This window comes from Peromyscus californicus, unplaced genomic scaffold, assembly GCF_007827085.1.
Source record: "Peromyscus californicus insignis strain IS unplaced genomic scaffold, ASM782708v3 Scaffold_6__1_contigs__length_162567912, whole genome shotgun sequence".
Taxonomy (NCBI): domain Eukaryota; kingdom Metazoa; phylum Chordata; class Mammalia; order Rodentia; family Cricetidae; genus Peromyscus; species Peromyscus californicus.
In genome coordinates this window covers 9,084,495-9,110,219 of record NW_026294584.1, presented here as the reverse complement: position 1 = coordinate 9,110,219, position 25,725 = coordinate 9,084,495, and the positions used below count along the sequence as shown (strand labels likewise).

At 37.7% G+C, this 25,725-nt stretch overlaps 1 protein-coding gene across 1 annotated transcript in view; it reads left to right on the top strand.

The window, feature by feature from the left end:
• Positions 1-25,725, top strand: part of Sema3e (semaphorin 3E) — a 250,847-nt gene that overhangs the window by 190,938 nt on the left and 34,184 nt on the right. Inside the window, exons 5-10 of the mRNA XM_052720282.1 lie at positions 4,730-4,823; positions 17,240-17,359; positions 18,630-18,772; positions 20,280-20,394; positions 20,808-20,877; positions 23,530-23,674. Coding sequence (XP_052576242.1) covers positions 4,730-4,823; positions 17,240-17,359; positions 18,630-18,772; positions 20,280-20,394; positions 20,808-20,877; positions 23,530-23,674 — 687 coding nt within the window. The remainder of the gene's footprint in view (positions 1-4,729; positions 4,824-17,239; positions 17,360-18,629; positions 18,773-20,279; positions 20,395-20,807; positions 20,878-23,529; positions 23,675-25,725) is intronic.

Below are 25,725 nucleotides of genomic sequence, written 5' to 3'. Positions count from 1 at the left end.
GATAAAGGTGTATATTCCCTCAAATACTTATTGTTTCTTTATGGTGAGAACATTCAAAATTCTTTCTTCTAGCTTTGTTGAACTATGTTATAAATCATCACTATCAATGGTCCCCTGTTGTGCAATAGGACTCCAGAACTTACTACTTGTATTCCACTGTGGCTTAGTATCCATTGGTCTATTTTCTCCTTCCTGACTCACCTATTTTCACTGTAGTCATGAGTATCACTACTCATCCATGATAATCTCTAGCTGTCATTGTGAGGTTAGGTTTAATAACATTGGAACTAGACACATAGATAAGAGGATGCTGGACACAAAGACACAAGGGCTGATAAATAGACAGAAGGGAAAGGAATGCTTCGTTACCTTTTAAAAAATAAAGTGCTCAAATCTTGAGCACTGTGTGGATCAAAGAATACTTTTCACGTTGTGGATAATTTCACAGAGGAATGTGGGGAGGAGATGCTAAACTAGGTCAATGGAGCATGCAAACAATTACGTAGGATGATGGAGGTATGCATCTGTGGTGTAGGCGACGGCTGCTGGGCCTCCAGGTCAGACCACTGAAGGGATAGGAACCGTCAGGCTCGATTGTGGACATCATAAAGGTAAATGGATCAGTGGGGAAGCACGGGGAAGCAATAGTTCTGGCAAAATACAGATGTCATTGTCTAACAGAGGCAAAGATGTTTGACGGATTGAACAGACAGCGGCACGGATCTTGATAAGAATGTGTTTTATTGTTCTGGTTTGCAGTGTCCATGGTGTAGAGAAAATTATTAAGACTAATTCTTAGAGCACAGAGTATAGGGGGACAAAAAGACAGGCAAGCACTGCTGTCCTCTTGGGAGCTTTACTACTTTTCTATGCTATTGTAACAAATAATCATACATTTCATGGCACAAATCACCATATTGTTTAACTCCTGGTTCTCTAAGTGAAAAACCTAAAATGAATCTTGCTAGGTGAAAATCGAGAAGCCATGAGGACTGCCCAAAGGGGAACTGACTTCATTGTCATTAAAAGCTTCTAGAGATCACCAGTGTCCCTTGGTGCTGTCCCCATTCTTCCATCTTCAACGCAAGCACTGGTGGGCCTTTCCTATCGTGAACTTCATTGGCTAATTCTGTTTTCATCACCACATCTCCTTTGTAAGGGCCTATGTAATTATATTAGATCTACCTGGATCGTCGGGGTAGTCTCCACATCTCAAAATCCTTAAACTGATGCCATCTGTAAAATGCCTCCTATAGTCTAGGATTTAAGACAAGAATTCTCAGTCTCCATTTTTAATTTTTTGCCTGTTACAGTATCTGTGATTCAGTTATAGCAAAGATATTGAGACACATACTGCAAATTGATTGCAACTGTGTTATTTCAGAAGACATAATGAAAAGTCTGAGAGAAGTATAAAATTGGAACAAAATTGTGGCATTTCTATTAATAGTAGAACCAATGGGATGAGCTTTCTTAAATTATCTTTCTCCTGGTTTATTTATTAGAAACTTTATACTTCATACCAGCAGACTGATGAGTTTAAAATTGGATTCTTTTCAGTGTGTCCATAAAAGAGGAAAACTCTCTCTAGGGTTACTTATCCTTAAGCACACACAGAAATTGTTTTATGTCATAAAGCATCATTGACTTTGCATGTGACAATTTTATTTCTGATTTATTCCTGCTTTAGCTGTTAACTGCTCTAAACTGTCAGAAAGCTTGTGATCACAGATAACTCGCTTAGGCAAAATGTCTGACAGCCACCCATACATTTGTCACAGGCAGCTGGAAGGTTGCGATGAAGCCACTGATGATGTTAACTGATGAGGGACTGAAAGAATGACTTCAGACAACGTTGCCTATGATCGAGCCACACTTCAGACCGCAGGTCATTCTAATAAACCCCATGCTTAGCTTGCTTTTGCTATCAATTATTTAATAAACACATTATAATGGCCCTCACCACAAAAGACTAGTGAAGATATTGTTACCACTTCATCTGGTTCTGTTGCTCAAAAATAAAGTTAAAAGCAGATATATTATTTTTAAAGACATATTATAATTAATGTAAAGAGTATTGGTAGCACCCATATTATAATTCTGCAAGAATACTTCCCACTTTCTGAGCAGCAAGCAAAGGAACAAACAAAAATCCCCCAAACAAACAACAACGACACTTTCACTGATGGACTGAAAAGTGGAAGTTGCAGCTGCAAGCCAGGCTATTTTTAACATTGGATTGATAAGGTGTGTCAACTTTTAGGATACCAAGAATATAGAATTTTTTTAGAGAGGTAAAATCTAACAAAATACTTAATTTGTTTATTATTTTTAAATGGATACTGTTGATCCAGGTTTAGCTACTGATCAAAGAAGTGTGAAATCCCCAGGAGAAAGGGGGAGTTTTAGTCAGGGTCCCCCTGAGTGTTGTCTGACATTAGGTATTGACGTCTAAGACTGTATTAGGATTCAGTGTTAATGTTCATGTGTTCTTGATGTGGAATTTGATGTTATGAGTGTATGTCTTTTCAGACTCTGACAGAGATATGTGATGCACCCATGTGCCTCACAGAGGAGGGCTGACATTCCAGGATGATAAGCCATTAACCAAATGATTTTCAAAGTGTCAGGGCTATGGACTTCTTGGTGGAATTAGGTTTCTTTTGACCCAATTTATCTTTATGAAGGAAGGAATCTATCAGAAACTTGATACCTCAGACACATGCTGAAATCTACAATTCAGTGTTAGCTTCCAGGAGTCTAAGCGAAGATTTCCACTAGAGAAAACTTGCAAATTTTAAAAGAAATATTGACTTCATTTCCTCCATGTAACTCCTATTCCACAAACTCTAGAAATCGCTCGATGGCTTTTTTTTTGCATTTTCTATTTCTTTCACTCACTTGAAAGTTTAAATTCACTGTATGATTCTTCCTAGATTAAATCAGCATTGTTCTTCTTACACTTGCACTTTCAATATTTGTGTTCTGGTGTCTAATACTGTCTGTTAGATAAAATAACCCCGTTAGCAACTTTAGAATAGAAGATAAGTATTGCAGAGTTTTTAAGCTATAAAAACGTCTGACCTTAGCAAACACCCAGTATTTATTTTTTGTTTGTTTGTTTTCTGTAACCTTTAAAATGTAAATGCTCTTTGGTCTCTGTTTTCTAATACTTCACCCAGTGACATGACTTGGAGGGACAGGCAAAGACCACACTCACACAGTTGCTCTCTTGCACGGAGTGCTCTGGTTTCCTCTGCAAATTTGTATGAAACTCTCAGCCTCAACATTAGTTTGTTAGATCTGCAGTGCCTGCTCAACTGGCCTTTTTCTTTTTTCTCATACCTCTGAAAATTACTGTCCACGGAAACTTAGCAGAAGCACCCTTCAACTTACTACCATCTCAACTGTCTTCTAAGCGTGTGCAGCAGCTGAACAAGAAACCATGCTGCTGGGCACAGTAGCCACCCCTGGGCTCTTCTACAACGGTTCAAATTCAAAGACAAAACCAGATGGTCACAGGGGTCAAATGAGCTCAGCGTGTACTGGAAGGGTCTGAAATGGAAAAGTTAGGATAGTCATGTTGGACTTTCACAAAGAGAGAAAAGGTCAAGTACAGGACAGAACATGGTAGGTAACCGGGTAACTGGTAAATCACGATCAACCTGGAGAGAAGCAGACCCATGCCGGGTGGTGGTGGCACACGCCTTTAATCCCAGCACTCAGGAGGCAGAGCCAGGCGGATCCTTGTGAGTTTGAGGCCAGCCCGGTCTAAAACGTGAGTTCCAGGTCAGGCTCCAAAAGCTACACAGAGAAACCCTGTCTCGAAAAACCAAAAGAAGCAGACCCAACTCTGAGGGGTCAGCTGCCGGGTGCTGGGTGCTCATGGCTCTCAGTTGGCTGAACACCTTTCAGTATCAGAAATGTTCTATAGCAAATTTTCTTATTCCTTGAAGATATTTCAGAGTGATTGTTATTGCTACTTTCCTAAATGCCTTTCTTGTACCCAAACCACGTATTGCAGAAGTGCTGAATGTTAATTATATTTTAAAAAGTGAGAAATTTAAAATCAGGAATATTCAGAGAAATTTTCTGTGATTATATGCATGAAATAGAGGCCAATAATATAATAGTATTTTTGCAGAAATGTTTTTATTTAGCATCTTATTACTGTGAAAACAGATATTAAAAACTAAAAATGAAATAGTGAATAAGATATTGATATTAACTCATGCATGTACATTGAATAATTATGAACTAATCAGTTTAAATTGTCAGTATTGAATACTTAAAAATAGCATGATGAAAATTATTAAAATAAATATTCTAAACTATTGGTAGTAAATTTTATTAGTAGTATTTTCCAAATTATTCTCAACATTAATAAGGAATACTAGGGATATAAACCCCAATTCTGCTCTTATCACTGAACTCTTTTAGTACCGCTTTTCATCATGTTTCTTCCTTGAATTATTTAGCCAGCACATCTCAGTGTAATTGCTTGATAAAACCTGCTAATTTCTCTCATCCCCTCATAGTCTCTGAAAACCATGAGCCTCTACTAGGATCTGCCAAGCCCCTGTGCTTATGTATCAAACTAAACTTGTGCTGTCACTGGGGTCCTGATGAGACCATGAAGTTAGTCACCGAACTTTGCTATATTTCATCTGAGCAATTACACTCTTATCACAATTGGCACCTTCATAGTGTCTTTCTGTTTTCTTTCTAGGAACCCCTGTTTCACTTGGAGGCACACAGGTCTGAGAGAGGAAGGGGCAGATGTCCTTTTGACCCCAGCTCCTCCTTCGTCTCCACTCTAGTTGGTAATTATCTTTGCCACAGACATCTGTTGGTAGCCATGGTGATTTGAAATGTATTTTTCAACTTCAGTACATTCTTTGACATTTCTTTATACACTTTGCCTTGCCCAATCTATCAGGTGATATCTAGAGAAATGACACTGGATTTCAAGTTATGCTATCTTTGGTAATTTGACTCTAAAATAACTACAGATGCCATAAGTACTTATGTCTCATAATGAAAAACAAAAGTGTGAATATGTGAAACAATGATGTTGTGTGTGTGTGTGTGTGTGTGTGTGTGTGTGTGTGTGTGTGTGTGCGTGCGCGCGCGCGCAGAGGTCAGAGGACAGAGGACAAAACACAGGTCTCAAGTCTCTCCTTCCACCACGTGGATGCTAAGGACTAACTCAGGACGTCAGGTTTGGAAGCAAGCACATTAACTGCTGAGCCACCTCATGTCCATTCATCTAAATTCTTCCTAAGCTAGAATATAGACTATAGAGGCTGACCAGCTCAAACTAGCACTAAATTCCTGCATTGGAACAATGCAGGAAGACCACATTGTCAGACAGACACTGCAGTTTAATTCAGGTTAATTAAATGAGTTGCCCAGAGAGCTATCTTGCCACAATAAAGAAGCATGCTTTTCTGTATTAGTTAGAATTGGAAATGATGTGCTTGTTGAAGTACTTCTGAACTGTGACAATATGAATACATGAGACATTCTACATTTAAAATAGATGAAAGCAATTCTTGATACCTAACAAGTGTGCTAAGAGTGTTTCTGTGTTCTCAGTATTGAGAAGCTCAGAGGGTCTCTATACACAAGATACTATTATTACAATATAGTTGGTCATCAATGATCACTTCTCTTTGAAGAAAGGAATAACTACAAGTTGTAGAAACCACATTCTAAATAAACTGAAAAAATTTAGAATACTTTGCTGATGCTTAATTAAAATGTACACTGAAGGACTGGAGAGACGGTGTGGAGTTTAAGGGCACTGACTACTCTTGCAGAGCACAGAGGTTCAATTCTCAGTGTCCTATAACCTTCTCTAAAGCCAGCCCCAGGGGATCTGATGCCCTCTTTTGGCCTCCACAGCCACTGCACCCACATAAACAGACACACATGCAGACAAAACACCCATACACATAAAATTAAAATTAAGCTTAAAAAAAGTAAAATATGTTGTGTTTGAGTCAGACTGTACACTGGAGAATCCATTTTCTTCAAGTTTTCCCATACTTTGATGGGTCTTGTGTTCTGCTTACCACACTTCCCTGTCTGGATCATGGTTCTGGATCATGTAAACTTTGACATAGCATTATAATTTAAAACGTTATAAAATGAGAATGTCACAGAGTAAGTTGACTTGGCTAAATATGCACTTTTAAAGATAAATAATTTAAAATAAAATGACTATTTTAAAATATTTTAGCTCCTCTATAAATCTATGCATAAGATGTTTTGTGTGTGTGTGTGTGTGTGTGTGTGTGTGTGTGTGTGTGTGTGTGTGTGTGGAGTATGAAGAGACCTTAAATATAAAAACAGAACTGTTAAAACAGGTTAGACAGTAGTAATCACAACATTAGTAATGACATTCTTGGTGAATACAATATCCATAATTGCTAGACATTCCACAGAAATTGGCAGGATCTGAATTAAAATGCATACATTTGATAAACTGAATGTCTGGATGGAGTACAGACTGAAAACTTTGGCAAACAAAAATCAAATTTTGAGATATTTCCTTTATTAGAAAGATATTGGGGGTTGGATATTGCATAGTATGAATTCCTGTCCAGTGAAATCCACAAACTTTTGGAAGAGAAGAACCGATCATTTAAACCTTTTGTTTAAATGGTGAAAATAGTCATTTCCTTAGCTGTCTATGTCACTGCACATTCAGTCTTCCTGGAGCTTGTTTATTCATGGAGTCTGGAATTTAAAGCTGAAGTAAGGGGGGAAATTACTGGATGGACATTGCCAAGTGAATTTCATTGAACTACAAGATTGAATCCCCTTATGCTGAAATGTGAGGTGCTTGCCATTTGTGGGCTGTTTTATTTATTCACAAGAGAAATCAAATAAAAAAATGGCTCTCCAAGCTAAACACAAAAGTTATAGAACAATCCATCCAAAGAGAAATGAAAATATAATTCTTCATATTTGTCCACTCTTTCTCATCCCAAAGTACTTTGGAGAAATCGTTTACTCACTGTGGAAAAGCTGTAGCCACTGGACTGGAAACCTGATAATCTATGTGAGCCACAGTTCTTTAAATGATAGGAAGTCAAAACAATTCACTCAGTTGAAAAAGTACTAGAAAAGCTAGCTGGAAAATCGAACTACCTGACTTGGAATTTGGCAAGTTTGATGTTGCCTACTCTGACAGAGAAGGGTGTATCAATGTGATATTTTATAGACATGCATGTTCTGTTCTCATGGGCTAAAACAAGACCCCCCACAAAGATGACTGACCATCTTTTCATCATTATTCTTTGTGTCTTTATTCATTGTAAGTCACATAAATTATAATACCTGTTCCCATGAAGACTAACTTAATGAGAAAACACTCACATTGATAGCAATATTCATAAGACTCTGAGGCCTCAAAGAAGAAAAAAAAATGTGTTTTTTATTAGTTCTTTGAGAAATTTCACACAGTGTGTTTTGATTATATTCACCCTCCCCCAACTCCTCCCAGAACACAGTCCCCTCTCAAACCACCCAAGTTTACCCCCCTTTTTTAGTCCCTATCAAGTCCAGTTGGTGTTGCCCATATATTTTTGGATATGTGATCTTCTACTGGGAAGTGATCAATCATCAATACCTCCTCCCCTAGGGGTGTGACTTCCTGTCCTCCTCTTCCCTCTGTGCTGGGATTGTGTCTGCCTTGAGCTTGCACAGACCTTGTGCATACTCTCATAACCACCAATGAGAACATGTGCTCTGTACATACATGAGCTTCTCCAGCAGGAGCTTTCAATGACGTCTTCAGATGGCCTTCATTGTCATTTCTCCTGCCTATCTTCCCTCCTCTACTCTGTGTTTCCACTCCCCAACTCAAACATTCTTCCAAAACAGCAAATATTTTATTGTATTTCTTAACCTTATTTACTGAGACAGAGTCTCATTATGTGGCCCTGGCCAGCCTGGAAGCCGATATGTCGGCCACTCTGGCCTCAAACTCACATAGACCCACCTGTGTCTCTGCCTCCCAAGTTCTGGCATTAGTGTGAGCCAACATGACTGTTTATTTCTTAGCTTTGGATTCAATTATAATTTCAGTTAAATAATTCACATTATTTAAGATTCTCTGGAGTAAAGCTGAATAATATTATTTAGTAAGTGAAAGAACTCAATATGCATGCCTTTATTAAATTTATATCTAATTTAGAATGAAATGGTAACAGCTTCTATGTTAAAAAGAATTCAAGAGCAAAGTGATAGCCATATGGAGGCATATTGCCCATGATCAGAAGCCAATCAAACTGAGGTCAAACGTTAGTACACCTTCCTCCTCCAATGTCACCGAGACCTGACATTGTTTTGGTGCTACATGTAGAAGCTCATGCCTCAAGTACAATTTTTTTGTGTGTGTGGATTTAGCCCATTTCTCCCCCTGGGGTACTCACAAATATTCGATTAAAGCTGTTTTAATAACTGCTAAGTACTCCCTAGCTGTAAAAGCTGTGGATACCCTGAGATTTGTACTAAACTCCATGTCACTTGCCTGTGACTCTCTAATAGCCGGAAGGAGCTTAGCACTGACTTGTTTAGTAAAATAAAACAGAGAGCATGTTACTTGGTGGTCTGTGGAGTCAAAATTCGTGAACTATTTTCTTCGTGTCATGTATTTTCTCTCTTTTCATCTGTTATGTGTGATGAAATATACCTTAGGCTAGCTGTCTTCTACTTTCTCTTCAATCCTATGGATACTTAAGTTTTTATACTTTATTTTCCGATTAATTTTGGTAGAATTTCTGGTGTATTGTAATTCTCTTACACTAGAAATGCTTACACTATAGCAAGATGAAAGGAGAAAGTGTTGAGAGAAACCAGTTTGCTGTGTCATGTTTCTTTTGAAAATTTACTTTGGATCACCTCTCTCTCTCTCTCTCCCCCCTCGTGTGTGTGTGTGTGTGTGTGTGTGTGTGTGTGTGTGTGTGTGTGTGTGTGTGTGCCTCCGCGCACCTCTTCCCATATGTGCAACACCAGAGGAGGACTGGTTGTTCTTCTTTAACATTTTCCACTTTATTCCTTTGATAGAGAGTTTCTCATTTACCTGGAGTTGGACTGGCCGCCAGTCTTCACAGCTCGGGTTCACGAGGCATGTGTGTGGACAGGGAGCTTTTCGCATGGGTGCCACGGATCCAAACTCCTGTCCTCATGCCTGCCGAGCAACTGCTCTAACCCACAGAGCCGTCTTCCCAGCTCCGAATGTGCTAACTCTTATTTGGACATTCTTAGGGATACAAGTTAAAGACTTAATTTTTGATTTCAGTAAATAGCCACCATTAAGAAGAATTTTACTTGGGGTCTGGCAAGATGGTTTAGCAGGTTAAGTGCTTGCAGCACAAGCCTGGTGACCTTAGTTTGATTTGTGGATCCCACAGTAGGAGAAATGTCCTCCGATCTCCACATGTGGCATACACTCCCATTCCCATTCCCATGTACACACACACACACACACACACACACACACACACACACACACACACATACACACCGCATACACAATAATAAGTTTTAAGATACTTTCAAAATAAAATTTTTAGGCATCTATGATCCCATGTGAGTTTTTCAGCGAAAAAAAAACTACAAAGTCTGTGAACATTAGAATTTTTTGTGAACTTTGGTTTAAAAAAAATGATTATTTGAGAATATATACGCAATTACCAGTTCTATGAATTAAACATAAATATTGATTGAACAGAAAATAATTGAAGAGCATATCAGGAAAATATAAGTGATTGTTTCCAGTTGTTAGTGGCAACGCATTTAAGAATAAGTAATCATTTCTCCTGAAATGAGTATATTTATATCAAGAGCAGCTAGGAATGAATATTCATTTCTTAAATTCACCCCAATTGCATAGAAACAGACTTCAAGTTACTCGCTTACCACTTTGCCATCCCTAAAGAATATCTTATTCATGACTGCTGCTCCCTCACATTGGCAAAATGCCCACTGTCTACATGCTTACTGCAGCGTCTGGCCATGACTGAGGGTCTCCAAGGAGCTATTTGAATACTTCGCTTATATTATAATTATTTCCTCAAATGAAAGAAAAGGGAAAAGAAATACTCAGTGTCTCCCTGAAAATATCCCTGCTTTCCAAGCTTGGGTTCCCATCATGTCCCTTAGGAATTTAATTGACCATGACTGTATTGATAGATGTCACTGGTTGGCCACTAAGAAAATACAGCTATGGTCATTTGTGTCAGCAAATGAACACACTTTTTTTTTTATGTTTTTGCCCCAGAAACCACCTCCTTAACATTAATGATTAAAGCTAGTCAACTGGCAAGACAAGAAAGCAAAGTGCCCGAACGACTAGCTACCTAATGACATCACACTGTTTATGGGTCCTTTTAGTATGGACGCTCACTTACTCACAAAGCAGATGCATTTAATATTATTATAAATCCTAGAACATTCATGCATAACGTAAATAGGAGAAACATTTGAGTAAAATAAAATAAGAAGGTTACAAATAATTATTGTGAATTGCTCATACTATCAAGTTAAAATATGTATTCCTACAGAGTGAATAAAAATTCAGAGGATATATAATAATTAACTAAATGCTTGATGAGTTTCCTAAAATACTAAAGGTGTATTATGTTTAATTAAAACCACAAATAGAATACCATTATATAAATGAAGCTATATAGAAAAGTGTTTATTGCATATTTTACCTTGAATTAACTTAGGATGGATTTGTCAACTTTTTTATATAACTCAGAATAATCATTTTTTCTTCTTTCTTGGAAGCAGTTTATTATATACACAGCTTTGTGATAGCAGCAGGGCCTTGAGGCTGCAACTACTGTGGGCAAATGCTAGAAAAAAATGGAATCTATGGATTTATGATTTATAATTATAAAGTTATCATTAATGTAATTATTAATAATAACATTGTTATAATATTCATATTTAGTGTTCTTTATTATTAATGTTAAGATAAAAATAAAAATTCAAGAATGCCTTTATTTATATAAATGCCTGGTAGGTTCCTATCAACTGATAGTTTTTCCCTGCGATTATTCAAAAAATTAATCAAGCCGGGCGGTGGTGGCGCACACCTTTAATCCCAGCACTCGGGAGGCAGAGCCAGGCGGATCTCTGTGAGTTCAAGGCCAGCCTGGGCTACCAAGTGAGTTCCAGGAAAGGCGCAAAGCTACACAGAGAAACCCTGTCTCAAAAAACCAAAAAAAAAAAAAAAAAAAAAATTAATCAATGAATTTGAGGAGAGGCACAGAGGATTTGAGGCTGGAGCCAAAAGGATGAGAATGATGTAAATATGGCACTTGTGGATGAAATGGTCAAAATATTTACATCTTTAAAGGTAAATGCAAAAATAAATTCAATCTTATCCTGAGTACTTTCTATTATATTTCACAGCATCTTTAACACCAGAAGGGCTGCTTAGGTACATTTGACTACTAATTAATTATCTGTCCATTGATTCAATAAATGCTTATTGAGATTCTTCAGTAACCCATATTTTAATAGGGTATAATGTCAAGTGCGTAAAGAGCCAATAGAAACACAGCAAGATGATATTGATGTATTTTAGGTAAGCAGGGTCTCCATGGTGGAAACAGATGGCCATGGAAGTCTGTGTGGGGAACTGGGCAGTAGCCATACAAACGGAAGTAAAGTGAGCAGTGATGAGACTCCTTCGTTTCCATAGGGAACCAGTACTTTAAGACAATGGCAGTTTTCTCAGGGTCAAGTGGAAGATTCGGAGCTGGGCACAGCTTGTTTCCAGTGCAGAGTTATCTCAATTATAATCTTATTATTGAGCGTGATAAGTTTTATTCCCCTGTCAAAATGCCCTGAAAACATGTGTCTTATGTTCATTTATAACTAGTTAGCTACCTAAAATTAATACAACATTGTTTACCATTCAAATCCAGTTTTATAGTAATTAAAAACATTATTTGGCACAAACATCACCTTGTTTTTATTCAAAACATCAAAATAGATCAGAAACAAGTTAAAACATTGTCTAAGATAATACATTTGTGTGCATAGAAATATAAGGCTATGGATGTGTCTGCACTTACCGTTGAAACCCTAAATTTTACTCTGTATTTGAATCTTTTTCCTTTTTAAAACTGGGAAATAAGATTTATCTAGATGTTATTTGTTGTTTCATTCCAGGAATTTAGCAAAATATTGACTCAAAATTTAATGACACCAAATAGTTATAATTTTAAAGAAGTGTTTTTTAAGGAAATATTTATTTTCTTTAAATACTTATTTTCTTTACTGTGACATGGAATAGTCTCACTCATTTAATTACTGCTATTAGGTATTAATTGTACCTAAAGCTGAATTCTAATTTATTTATGTTTATTGTTAGTGTATTATCTTCCTTTTATTTTCCTTTGGGAAATGGTTTTCCAAGCACACAGTACCTATGTATTAGAACTTGATTTGTTTTTTTTTTTCTCCCACAATGAAATAATACATGAAAGCAGAAACTTCTTCTGAGGAACAGCTAACATGCCCGACCAAAACACATTTGGTTCAGTTTCCATAGCTTATGGTGTTTAACACCTGGCTAGCTCCTTTGAAGTTTAAATAATAAAGTTTACATTTAGTTATTTGAGTTTTTATGAAGTATTTTCTTTCATCTAACTACAAAAAGAGAAATTGGGTAAAACTGAAAATATATCATCTTGGAGTAGACAACCTGCCAAGACAAGCCATTATTCGCTATCCTAGGGCTGCCATCTACTGGCTGACATGGGCATTGTTTGGCCTAGATCAAGCCAGGCAGATCTTTGCAACAAATCTCTAAATTGGGATAATTGAGGTGAGATATGTGGACAGGAGTAAGAAGATTGCATTTCCATAATAATAGCTTATGATTCTCAAGCCCCTTTAAACAGGGCAGACTGAATCCCAGGAAATGGTTTACGTAGCTAACCACTGAATGAATTTGTCTCAAAAATTCTCTTTTGTCCATCCATAAATATGTATAAGTATTTATAAAACTTACCAAGTTATAATTTAATAGATATTCTATATCTTTGTCTTTATGTTATTTCCTGAGTATCATAACTCTCATTCTTTGTATGTTGATAGATGATATGAACACAACAGATCTCTACACTGTTAAAACTTGCTCTCTTGAGAAAGTTCAAAGAGAAAGCCGAGTTGAGAGGAGTGAACGGGGCACTTGCCACTTTTCACCCTGATCTGCTGACTGTGAACATTCTGCTCATTTGTTTTTCCCTTTCTTGCTTGCTTTATGAAAAGGTCTACTCTCCAAGTGAAGTCCTGGGAGATTTCCCTGCATCCATGGTAGGATGCTTATAGGGATGCTGTTGGGATGCTCTTACCCAAGCAGCTATAGCTGTAGAGAGTTCAGGGATGTGCAACATCACTGTCATGTCCAGAAGATGTTATTTTACAGCAGTTCTCAGTGTTCTCTGGCTTTTACAATCTTTCTGCCCTGTTTCCGGAATGTTCTCTGATCCTTTCTAGATGTCACAAATGGGGATTGGCACTTCAGAGTCACCAATTCTGCACTTAGATCAGTTATGCATTTCTGTAACAGTCTCTGTCCATGGCAGGAAGATATTTTTTTGATGAGGGATGAGAGCTGCGCTGATCTATGGGGATTAGGATGAGCATTCAGGAGACAGCTGGATACTATGTCAGTTTAGCAAAATGGTAACAATACTTTCTTCTCTAAGGTCTGTGACCTCTCTGTCCACAGGTTCTTGCCTAGGTTTACAGCTATAGGCATGAGCTCCCTCCAAATGAGCAGATCTCAAGTCTAATCCGACAGCTGTTAGTTATCCCCAAGATATTAGTGCCACTATTGCACAGTTGGACGGATCGTGTTGGGCTGATCATTGCTGTAGGTTGTAGGGTTAGCTATAAGCAGTTGATGGCTACTGAGGAGAGGGAGCCAGTTTTGTGCAGGGTGAGTCCCCTGATGGATTGCCTATGCTCAAATGATCAGCCCCGTACTCATGAATATATGGTCCATAATAAATGTATTCAATAGAAGCCATGTACACACGTATGTGCATACACATATATAAAACAATGATAATTACAGAAGAAAATGACATAAATTTGAGAAGGGATGTGGGAGAGAGGTGGAAGGAATTAAAAGTGGGAAGATGTGCTGTATTAGATAGATAGATAGATAGATAGATAGATAGATAGATAGATAGATAGATAGATAGATAGAGACAGACGGACAGGCAGACAGAGCATGGCAGAAAAGTAGCAGTTGTCCCCCTGAAAATAAAGCAAAACATGCTGTACCATTTTGAGAAAAGATAGCTGCTCTTCTATCGAAAGCAAATTTGATAAGTTTATAGATATATATCAAGAACGAACAGCATGGTCCTAACGAGAAAGTTCTCAGCTAGATTTGGGAGCTGCTTTTATTACCTACAATACTTGTCCAACTATTGTGGATTTTGATTATTGTCCTACATATAGGCCAAGAAAATAATTTCACAGGAATACTGAAGTCCTGGCTAAAGAAATGATGAATTAATAAAAAGACAATAATCAAATTTATTTCCACACAATAAGTTTCTACTTAGTCTGTTTCAAAGTAGCATTTGAAAATTATGTTTGTTTGCCTAGTTGAAAACTGAATCTTTAAGTACATAACAAGGAATAAATATTGCTTTTGTTGTAGAGTGCAAATGTGAAACTGGATTGATTGATTTATTTTTATGTGCACTGGTCTTCTGCCATGGGTGTCAGGTCCTCTGGAACTGGAATTACAGACAGTTGTGAGCTGTCATGTGGGTTCTGGGAATTGAACCTGGGCCCCCTGGAAGAATAGACAGTGCTCCTAACCATTGAGCCATCTATCCAGCCTGCAAATGTGAAATTTAAAATAAATCACCATACTAAACAAAAAAGTGAATTCTTTTGCCAGAAGACGACATTTAATTTATTTATATTCTATATAGTTTTTAAACCTCCATTGTGGGTTTTATAACCAGAAAAATATCTCATTTATATTTGATATTTTCAAAAAAATGAAAGTTAGTATATTGCAATAATATTTGTAAATGCTTCTTTTAAAAATGTGCATTTGATTTATGCATGTCTCATTAACCTATTTCTAACTGGTATAATAAAGCAATTATTTTTGAGATTAAATAGTTAGCTCATATTAGAAATAAACATCTTTATAAATTCCCTTTTATATAACTCAGTTGACACTTTTCTAACTTTATACCATACAAATGTGTGTGATAATTTGAATTTTTAAAAAAAGTTTTGAAGATTTTATGCTACACAAAAAACTTTAGAGATTCTGAAACAAATCTAATAAATGAAGTTATAAGCAGTATCTCCAGTTTCCTTAAATTGAGTTAATTTATTTGATCAAATTTTTATAATGGTAACATTATCATCTTAATTCCAAAACTTATGGCATAAAGTGACATTAAATTAGAAATGCAATTATTGTGAGTTTTCTTATATGAAAGACTTTAAATCACAAGTGTGCACATATGAACACATTCTGAATTTTCAGGATTCAGAAAAGCATCAGCAGGGCCTAAGGAGAGGGCAGAGTTAATAAAGGCTTGCGCCCGAGTTTGAGGACCTCAGTTGGAGCCTCAGTGTCTAAACAGTCCACCATGGCATACTCTTTCTAATTCAGGTACCTAGGAAGCAGAGATGGGAGGCCATAGGGCTCATTAGCCATTTAGCCTAGCTGAATCAGTGAGCTCCAGATCCCAGAGAAAGAACATGTCTCAAAAAAAGAAAGACAGAAAGAAAAAAGGAAGGAAGGAAAGAAGGAAGGGAAGAGAGGGAGGGAGGAAGGAAGAAAGAGAGAGAGGGAGGGAGGGAGGGAGGGAGGGAGGAAGGAAGGAAGGAAGGAAGGAAGGAAGGAAGGAAGGAAGGAAGGAAGGAAGGAAGGAAGAGAGACACATGAGGAATCTCATTCAAATTTGACCTCCAACTTCCACGTACTGGCAAACACATTTGCAGCCTCTCCTGAGTGAACACACACTTGCATATGTGTGTATATATTTGTGTATATAACATATACATACAGAAAGAAAAAAACAGTAATGTATTTTTTCAAGCATCATCATCTCTGTATTTATTTTCAAACCCAGTTAGAGTTCTGGGCACACACTAAGGAATTAAGTTGACCACTCTAAATGAGGTTCCTATTTTCAGAGATCTACTGTGACTGTTTGCTTTTTTGTCAGGAACTTATGGTTCATCAGAGACAGAGCAGGACAGTGAGGCTGGACATTACCCGAGCAGGCCTCCTGGGCCCACTGATGCACACCAATTACACTCTGTAGTTACAGGAAAGAACATTCAAAGGCCCCATTCTTCATAGGTGATAACATTTCTGAGGCTCAGGTTATGCCCTCACAGTTTCTATCTGTTTAAAAAGAATTTTGTCCTCTCCTCCTAAGTTACTCATGTCTTTATTTCTTTCTCTAAAAACACACTGTAATTTCTCAAGATCCTACATAAATTTGAATAATCCCGGGACCTGGTTTTAAGTCTGTGGCCTCTCCTGGTGCTGCAGCTAAGGTCAGTCATCCTGCTGACTCCAGACTCTTGAGCTCTTTTTACCCGTCTCCTCTGCCTGGCTATAAATTTACACATTGGACAACCAATTGGAGTAGACACGATGTTGCCAGACTTTGTACTTCCCATGGCAAAATCATGTTAAAGGCAACAAATTTGACCTAAGAAGCACTTGAGTTAACTGACCCACTGTAATATGTGACACAGCGATAATGGTAAAACACAGTTGGTATCAAGGTTGAAAGAAATTTTCTAAAATAAGATGAACCCCGGCTACATCACCAAATGGGTCTCAGCATCCAGCAGTGCTCCCCGACCCCCATTTCAGCATCCACAGTGTCATCACCCCTCCCCCGAAGGTCTCAGCACCCACTAGTGCCCCACCCCCACCCACCGTGGCTTTCTCTTAGGACTGGGAGCGTTGCTCCTTTTCTTGTTCAGAAAGGTAATGAGGCTCCGAGTTCACAGCTAAGACGCAAACTGGACTTGACACACTGCTGTGGGGTTGCATCCCTTCTTCCCCTAAAAACATTGTTGACGGCCTCAAGTTGGATGTGTGTTAAAGCGGTATGCTTGACGTAACAGTGGCTTCTGCTTCATCTTCAGGTTGAGAAATAGACATTGACTTATTTTTCCCTGTGCACCTGTGCAGGCAGCGAACTGTTTACTGGACTCTACAGTGACTACTGGGGCAGAGACTCTGCGATCTTCCGCAGTCTGGGGAAGCTCGGCCATATTCGCACAGAGCATGATGACGAGCGACTGCTGAAAGGTAGAAATGAGACAAGGACTTGGAAATCAGAGTGGAAAACAAGCCTACAGTCCGCAGCTCAGTCTGCTATCTTGATAATGAAAATATAAACACAAAATGGTCTTTGTAACTATCGCATTCTTGAGTCCAAAATACGTATATGTGTTTGTCATTTCATATATAAAACGGTTTGCCTTAATTATGCAATAAGTTTATTTACAGCCGTCAAGAGCTAAATGAAACAAGCAAATTGAATATATGAAAAGTAAAGATGCACATCTGGCATCCTTGCTGCTGCAGTCATTGTGGGCCTTGCTTGTTTTAATATGGTCATGTTGCACTGTAGAGACAAATCAAACTTTAGGAGGATCACTCATTATTCCCTAACCAGAGTCTGTATACTACATAACTGTAGTTACACACAGACACACACACACACACACACACACACACACACACACACACACACACACACACACACACATGAGTAAGTTTTCTATTTTGTCGCACACTGGTAGATCTACGAGTGAAAACACCATGTTATAGTGAGTGTTTTCATCATTTTCAGCATGGGCTTAAGCTTCCGCATGCACACGTGTTATCTTTAAAACGCTTGCTACTGCATCAATGGAAAGCCGCCTACTCAGACTCTTTAGACTCTAAACATAAGAGCTTCAATTTCTCACTTTAAAAATAAGAGGTCGCCGGGCGGTGGTGGCGCACGCCTTTAATCCCAGCACTCGGGAGGCAGAGCCAGGCGGATCTCTGTGAGTTCGAGGCCAGCCTGGACTACCAAGTGAGTTCCAGGAAAGGCGCAAAGCTACACAGAGAAACCCTGTCTCAAAAAACCAAAAAAAAAAAAAAAAGAGGTCTTCCATGAGGTTTATTGGGTAAGGCTACACATGAATTAAAAATAAATAATAATATGCTTTTAAACTTAAATATGGAACTTAGTGTACATTTATTTTCTATAGATTGAGAAGAACTGCATAGAGATTGCTTTCGTAATCCCTCCAGTTTCTACCATTACTAAATGCACTCGGTTTGCAACATGTACTGTTAAAATTGTTTTCTGTTTAAATTACATTTTCTAAATGTCTATTGATTTGACCATAAAATAAGGAAAGTTATCTAATTTTCAATAATTCTATAAAACTTTCAAGATGGTTTGTCTTTTTACACAAACTGATGAGACTTTAACAATCTAGTGATAAATAATTTATCAAGGTGACTTTGTTATCACACCATTACATATATAATTTTTTCTTTTTCGTTTATATTTTGTCCCTAGAACCAAAATTTGTAGGTTCGTATATGATCCCTGATAATGAAGACCGGGATGACAACAAAATGTACTTCTTTTTTACTGAGAAGGCATTGGAAGCGGAGAACAGTGCCCACACGATCTATGCCCGCGTGGGGCGGCTGTGCGTGGTGAGGATGGCGTGTCTGTGTCTCTACACTTGCCTGCTTCACAGTGTATAGCAGGCCTCTGTTACAGTTTTACACGTGTTTCTTATTGGTTCTTTTCGGAGTTTCCTAGAGCATGCTTTGATCATATTGATCTCCCTGGACTCTTCCACAATCTGCAACCCTTTCCTACCTATCCAACGTTGTGTTCTCTAGTAATTTTCCACGTTAAATATTTTAAAGTATTCTGTAGACTTTCTTAACACAGTATTTACTAAACCAAGCTTCCTGTGTTATGTCTATAACTTCATTCTAATGACAGTGTCACTGTAAAAGAGGCTTGCCTTTGATGAGTTTTCTCATTTTCAAAGCCGTGTTAGGAAATAGTCGGCAGTTAGCATTTCTTTACGAATAGAAGTTTGTTCTATTTTTGAAATATTATATGTATTTGCTCATTTTTATGTGTGCATATCTGTGTGTGTATGTATGTTACTGTTCATGGATGTCACGCATGTTCATGGATGTTAGATGTATGTTCTCTTCTGCCATCATGTGGGTCCTGGGGATTGAACTTAGATCCTCTGGCTTTGTTGCAGGTGCCTTAACCTTCTGAGCCATCACATTGGCCCAATTCAATAGTATTTTTAAATTTGATTTAACAAGTTTTTATTAGTTTTATTTTTTATTTTTATTATAATCTATTTGGGCCTGTATATACCTGGGTATGAAAATTCAGTTGATCAGTTCTGTAGTAAAAGAACAAAACAAAACAAAAGCAAAACCAGTACGATTTAGGAAGATATTTAATAATAATAACACACATAGTATATAAACATACACATATGCAGCTGAGAATGACCTTTGACTCCTAAGTGTAGGGATTACAGATATTAGCCACCATACTTTGCTTCATAAACTTTCTTTCCAAGGGGAGAAAAGATATGATCCATCCAAATTCTTGAGACAGGTATAGCATGTATGAACAAGTAATAAGCAAGATTACTACATTATAAAGCCAGTACTTCATCTAGGAGACACATCCATATTAATATGTGTAATAACTAGAAAATATATTGAGAGTGCTTGGATAAAGTACCACACTGAGGGGCTGGTGAAATAGTTTAGCAGTAAGAGCACTTGTGGTTCAATTCCCAGCACCCACATTAAGCAGTTCACGACTACCTGGGACTCTAACCCTGGGCATGAGACGACTCCTGGCTTCTGCAGCACAGCACACACGTGGTGCTCATGCATATGCTCAGTGTTCCCTCTCCACATATGAAACTAAAAATTAAAATAATCTTTACAAAAAGCACTCCCCTGTTAAAGCAATGCAAGGGAGAAGTGAGAGAAAATTATTTGTAATGTTATCTGAGGGTTTTTCTAAATGTTCACACACACACACACACACACACACACACACACACACACACACAAGCAAACAACAAAACTCTCCGCCCATTTCACCATGTTAAACCGTGCTCTGTAAATGTTCTTTTAAGTATTCATTTGTCCGTTTCGTTTTTCCCAGAATGATGTGGGAGGACAGAGGATATTGGTGAACAAGTGGAGCACATTCCTTAAAGCGAGGCTGGTTTGCTCTGTACCAGGAGTGAATGGAATCGACACATATTTTGATGAGCTGGGTAACTATTTCTGGAGGGTCTACATTTTCCTCTTCTGTGTGCACACTCCTCTATTCCTGTCACTCTCGCGGGTATATGTGGAGAAAATGTCTCCTGAAAGTATTTGACCTCTTCAGACCAAAGGCAGGTTTCTGTCTTTTCACTTTGACCCAGTTACCTCGTAGGACAGAAGAGGTGCATGGCAGAGAGACTCATCTCACTCCTGTAGAGGAGCACTGCTCGGTCCTTCTCTGTCACTCAGAGAAGTCTCCACCCAGAGCAGAGCAATGGTTCGTTCTGTCCTGATCACAGCTGTAGAATGAGAATTCAGGTCTTAAAATACATAGTTCTGAACTGTTTTATGTAAATATGTTTTCTTCACATGCAAAGAAGGTTAAAATACTAACGGATGGAATGGTCTTTCATTCTTTCAGAGGATGTGTTTTTACTGCCTACCAGAGATCCTAAGAATCCAGTGATATTTGGACTGTTTAACACTACCAGGTGAGAAATTGATAGTCAATAAAACACTATAAAAGAAAAATTGTCTCAGTGCAGTACCTTTCATGATGCCCATATCTCAGAGACCGACCCCAGAATCATTCCCAGCCCCTGTTCTTTCTAAGTGTCCAGTCTCTCTTGCTTCCCCTGACTGCTGCTGGCCTTTACTCATCAGAGCACAATCCTGGGCTAGCCTTAGTGTTTTGTCCATAGCGTCCCACCATCCTCTTGCAACTGCTCGCTCCCCCAATCTCTTTCATTACCGTGTACAACTATTTGACATTTTTAATGGTTGAGTTATAAGCTAGCACTCTCATATTGTCAAGTCTAGGTTAATTATTTGATTTTTTCAGATGAAAATTTCTAATCCAGGCTCTCAAAGTGCTCTAGTAACTCTTCAGCACTAGTTTTGGGGTACTTTCTCTCTGGCTTCTCCAATGGCTGTAACACCCTGACAGAGCTCAGCGTTTACCTCGGTTGTTCTTGGCACTGGGTCTCCCCTGCCCCCTTCATTCACTGCTACTGCTGGACATGACTTGCCCTTCCAACGTCAGTTTAGATCAGTTCTTTGATACTTGCCACCTATGTCCAAGAAATGCTCCTGAGCCCTTAGTCAGGAATAAGTCCTCACACTTTCTCTTGTGTCTTCCTCCTAAGGAGACTCACAATGAACACGCGCTTGTCATCTGCTCCCCAGCTGTGAAATGTGGGGTTCGAGCTTAAAGCTGAGATATATGTCACTTTCTTCTTTACATTTTTTCATTTTACATATCTATGGAAGAGTACTATAAAGTAATATTTTACATGCATTGATATGTGAAATAAATATTCATAGAATTGATTTCAGTTGAAAGTTTGTATACATAATTCCCTGAGTGTCTTTCAAAAGGAAAGTGATAGCACCAAGAACAAAGAAGGAAAGACCTCAGCATTTCAGCAGAGATAGATTGATGTTACTAGTTCTCATCATCAATGTGTTAACATGAAGGTGCAGTCTAACCTGTAGCTGGTGCTTACTTCAAGTCTTCCCACAGTTTTGTTTAGATTTTCAGCAGGTGATTTTTAATGAATTAAAACACCTAAAAGCTCTTTGAACAAGTATCTTGTTTTAACCAGACCTTTTCTTCTACAGAATAACATGGGAACAATTCTTTCGATTAACTATATTCTGGTATAAATTTAAAAAGTTAATATATATTGGTATTCACCACAATACACAGATAGCCCCCTTTTACTTCATTTTTCTTATGCCAGCAAATGATTTTTGTATCACGTGATAATTCTTGAATGATAAATTTGATCTATGAGGTAATCTGTATTTTCTATTCGTTAAAATGATCAGTTTAAAAGCTAATCTCCTAAATGATAGCATATTGGATCATTCAGAGAAATCAAAGACATGATTTCCTTCCATGATTTCAACTTTGTTCAATTTATATATAAATCTGAGAGGGGAAAAAAGCTCCCAGCTGTACCTGCCATGGAGGTTGATATTTGTAGAATGGTGATCAAAGGTTTATGGCCACCTCAGCTGAGATGGTCTAGTTTTCCCCGTATCCCAGGCATTTCCAATTGCTTCAAGGTGTGTTATAAAAATGTGTGAATTGATGTCCTAAGACAGTAACATGACTGCTGTTCTACAGCTGGCCCAGAGTGCAGGAAACACATTTACATAGACTTTACATTTTACTAAAGCTCCTTCACAAACATCATTTATTTTAATTCACATAATGTGGAGGCTATGAAAGGGCATACTTCTTTCAAATGATGGCTCTGTGTTCAAGAACTATAACAATATCTTTTCACTAAATGTGATTGCAGATGTCCCCAGTAACGTATTCAACAATGGTCTTTATCCTCTGAAAGGATAGCTTACCATTTCAAAAATCATTTTGATCACTGCTACATGTGAGGTTTTATATAATCTTCCCATCACTGAAGAACTCAGTGACTTTAATGGAGAGTTTAACAAATGTTCTAATATTTAAAGGACACCATGCTAAAAAGGAGTGCAAAGGCCCCCAGCAGACCCACTAAGATGCAGCTAGAATGTGCAGTAAAATCAGCAGCAAGCCTCATAATGATTAAGGGTCACTAGCTGCATTCCAGATGTAATGACATAGAAATATTCCCTTAAAGTGATCAATTCAAATGGCTAATAATCTTTGAAAAGATATAAAAGGGGGCCTGACAAGATGGCTCAGCAGGTAAAGGAACTTGCTGCCAAGCCTGACGATCTGAGTTTGATCTTTAGAACCACGTGGTGGGATGAGAGGACAGACCCTTGGAAGCTGGCCTCTGACGCTGCTCTAACACTGTAGTGCCTGCCTTTCTCAAAGAATTGATAAATACATAAATAATGAAGCGAAATCATTCAAAAAATACAGGAACACACCATAGGACCCAACAATTACAAAGTGAAGTTGCACAATTCCATCCTTCTAATGTCATTTACAAATTTAGAAAATAGGAAATGAAGGAATAGAAAGTCTTTCAATTTCATTACTTAAATTATTGTAATAGTTAAGATTTCTAGACTATCTATGCTTTAAGAAATTGCTTTTTACTCAAGTTTTAATTCTAATATACATATATTGGGGCATTTGACCAAATGAACTCTTAGTTACGTCTAGATTTGTAATTTTTATTTTTCAGCAATATATTTAGAGGCCATGCTATATGTGTCTATCACATGTCAAGTATCCGGGAAGCCTTTAATGGCCCATATGCACATAAAGAAGGCCCTGAATACCACTGGGCACTATATGAAGGAAAAGTCCCTTACCCGAGGCCTGGTTCTGTAAGTACAATCAGTCGACATATTGCTCTTATGTTTGAAGTCTTTGTTTCACATGTTCCATCTTTGCAGCTAGAGTATTTAAGAATTTCATATCTATAAGAATGTTCCAAGAGTAAAGAAAGAGCAGTGTCATGTGGAGTTTTATGCTAGTTATTTAATGCAAAGGATATAACCGTGAATAGACACATCTAAGCAGCATTATACAGTATGTTCCCACTGATACTCCAGCCAAGTAGCTCCAACTGAACTTTCGATTTTAGGAGTACTGGAAAGCATAAAAATATTTATTAAAATGGGCATAGTATATATAGTTTTCTTCCAGCTTTGTGAGGCGAATTAGTATCACATGTCACTTTTAAACAATAAAGTCATGTCCAGTTTTAATATTTTAATATCTATGTTCACTTCTGTGTTCCCCAGGACAGACCTTCTCTCAACTTGTTCCATTAGCAGAGCAAAAGAAATTCTATCATTTGCCTCTGAAATGTTACTACCAAAACTCTAACTTATATCAATTTCTATGCTTTTGATTGGGACATGTCTAAAACTGACAATAATGAAGATGATGGTGTAGATTTAGATCATGGATCCCATATGCAACTAGGTTGGAAAAGGTTTACCATTGTGTGTTTTATGTGAGTCACAGTGTGCAAACATTTAGCTTGTCATGGAGGGCCATATCTTCACTTTAACAAGCATCTGGTGAGACTGTGAGCCTACACTGATTCCATGATTACCACAAAGTCATATAGAAACCATTTTTGTAGAGCCAAAGCTCCAAATGAAAGCAAACCTCACCTCCATTAGCAAGTGTAAAGCTTTATCGTGATAATCATTCGCACTGGCTTAAAATTATTACTCCCAGTAAGACATAAAGTATATTTTATTTCACTCTTTTGCTTGAAATTGCAATTTAAATGGGAAAATCCACTCCTGTGGCTTAGCTGAAAATGCTTCTTGAAACCACATGGCCTTAGAGGAGGTCGGAGGAAGTGACTGGTTGTTGAATTTCTTCCAAGGTAGTCTAAAATGTTTCCAATAATGTACCATGCAAGTGCACCCCAGTGCACAATTCATGCCAAGTTTAGGCATATGGACCGACTTTAGAAAACAAACAATTATAAATGCCCCTTTTACAGAACCTGGCTACTTAAATACTGCATTTCTACTTCAAACTAGAAAAAAAATTCAGATATTGTTACAACTGATGTTGATTCTAGAGGAACGCATGTGAGAATGAGAGGCAGTTGCTAGAAAGCAAAGCTCAGCGTGATGATTCCAGGCTGAATGTCTCAGGGTGCTCTGTGGTTGTGATTTGAACATCAGTGTCTTAAGAACTGCAACACGTGAGGGCAAGTAACTAGTTTTTTTCATTTGATCGGTTGCAGATACATAAGAAAGAATACAAATTTATACAGATTATATCAGAACAATACAAAGAGGTTTTGTTGTCCACTTAATTAGTGATGATAGAATTTGAATAACTCTCTATACTATCATGCTGGAATTATGCAGCCAGAAAGCAGACATCACCACTTAACATGGTGGTTTCAATAAAGAGAGATCTATTTAGTACAATTATGGTCCATTTATTAATTAATTTATTTTTAAGGCAAGGTCTCACTTTGTAGCTCAGGCTGTCTTTAGACATGGAGTCCTTCATGCCTCACCTCTCCAGCACTTGCATACCTCTTACTAAGCTGTGATCCTAAACCTTAGAGATTTATTACCAAAAGAAATGTGTTGTTCTGATGAATGATACATCCTTCTGTATTTCCTTTCTCTCCTTTCTTTTCTCATTTTTTTCTTCCTTTTTTCCTGTCTTTTCTTTTTTCTTTGAGGTGCTATAGATTGGATCCAGGGCTTCATGTATGCTAGCCAAGCACTCTACCACTAAACTATGTCAACAGCAAATGACAGATTCTTCAGTTTGAAATTTTACTTCAAATAGAAAACAAAATTCAAAACCATAGAACGTATTTTGATCATTTGTATTGTTGCATTTATTTGCTGTCCCCAAATTGTCCTGTATTGTATATATTTTTAGTTTT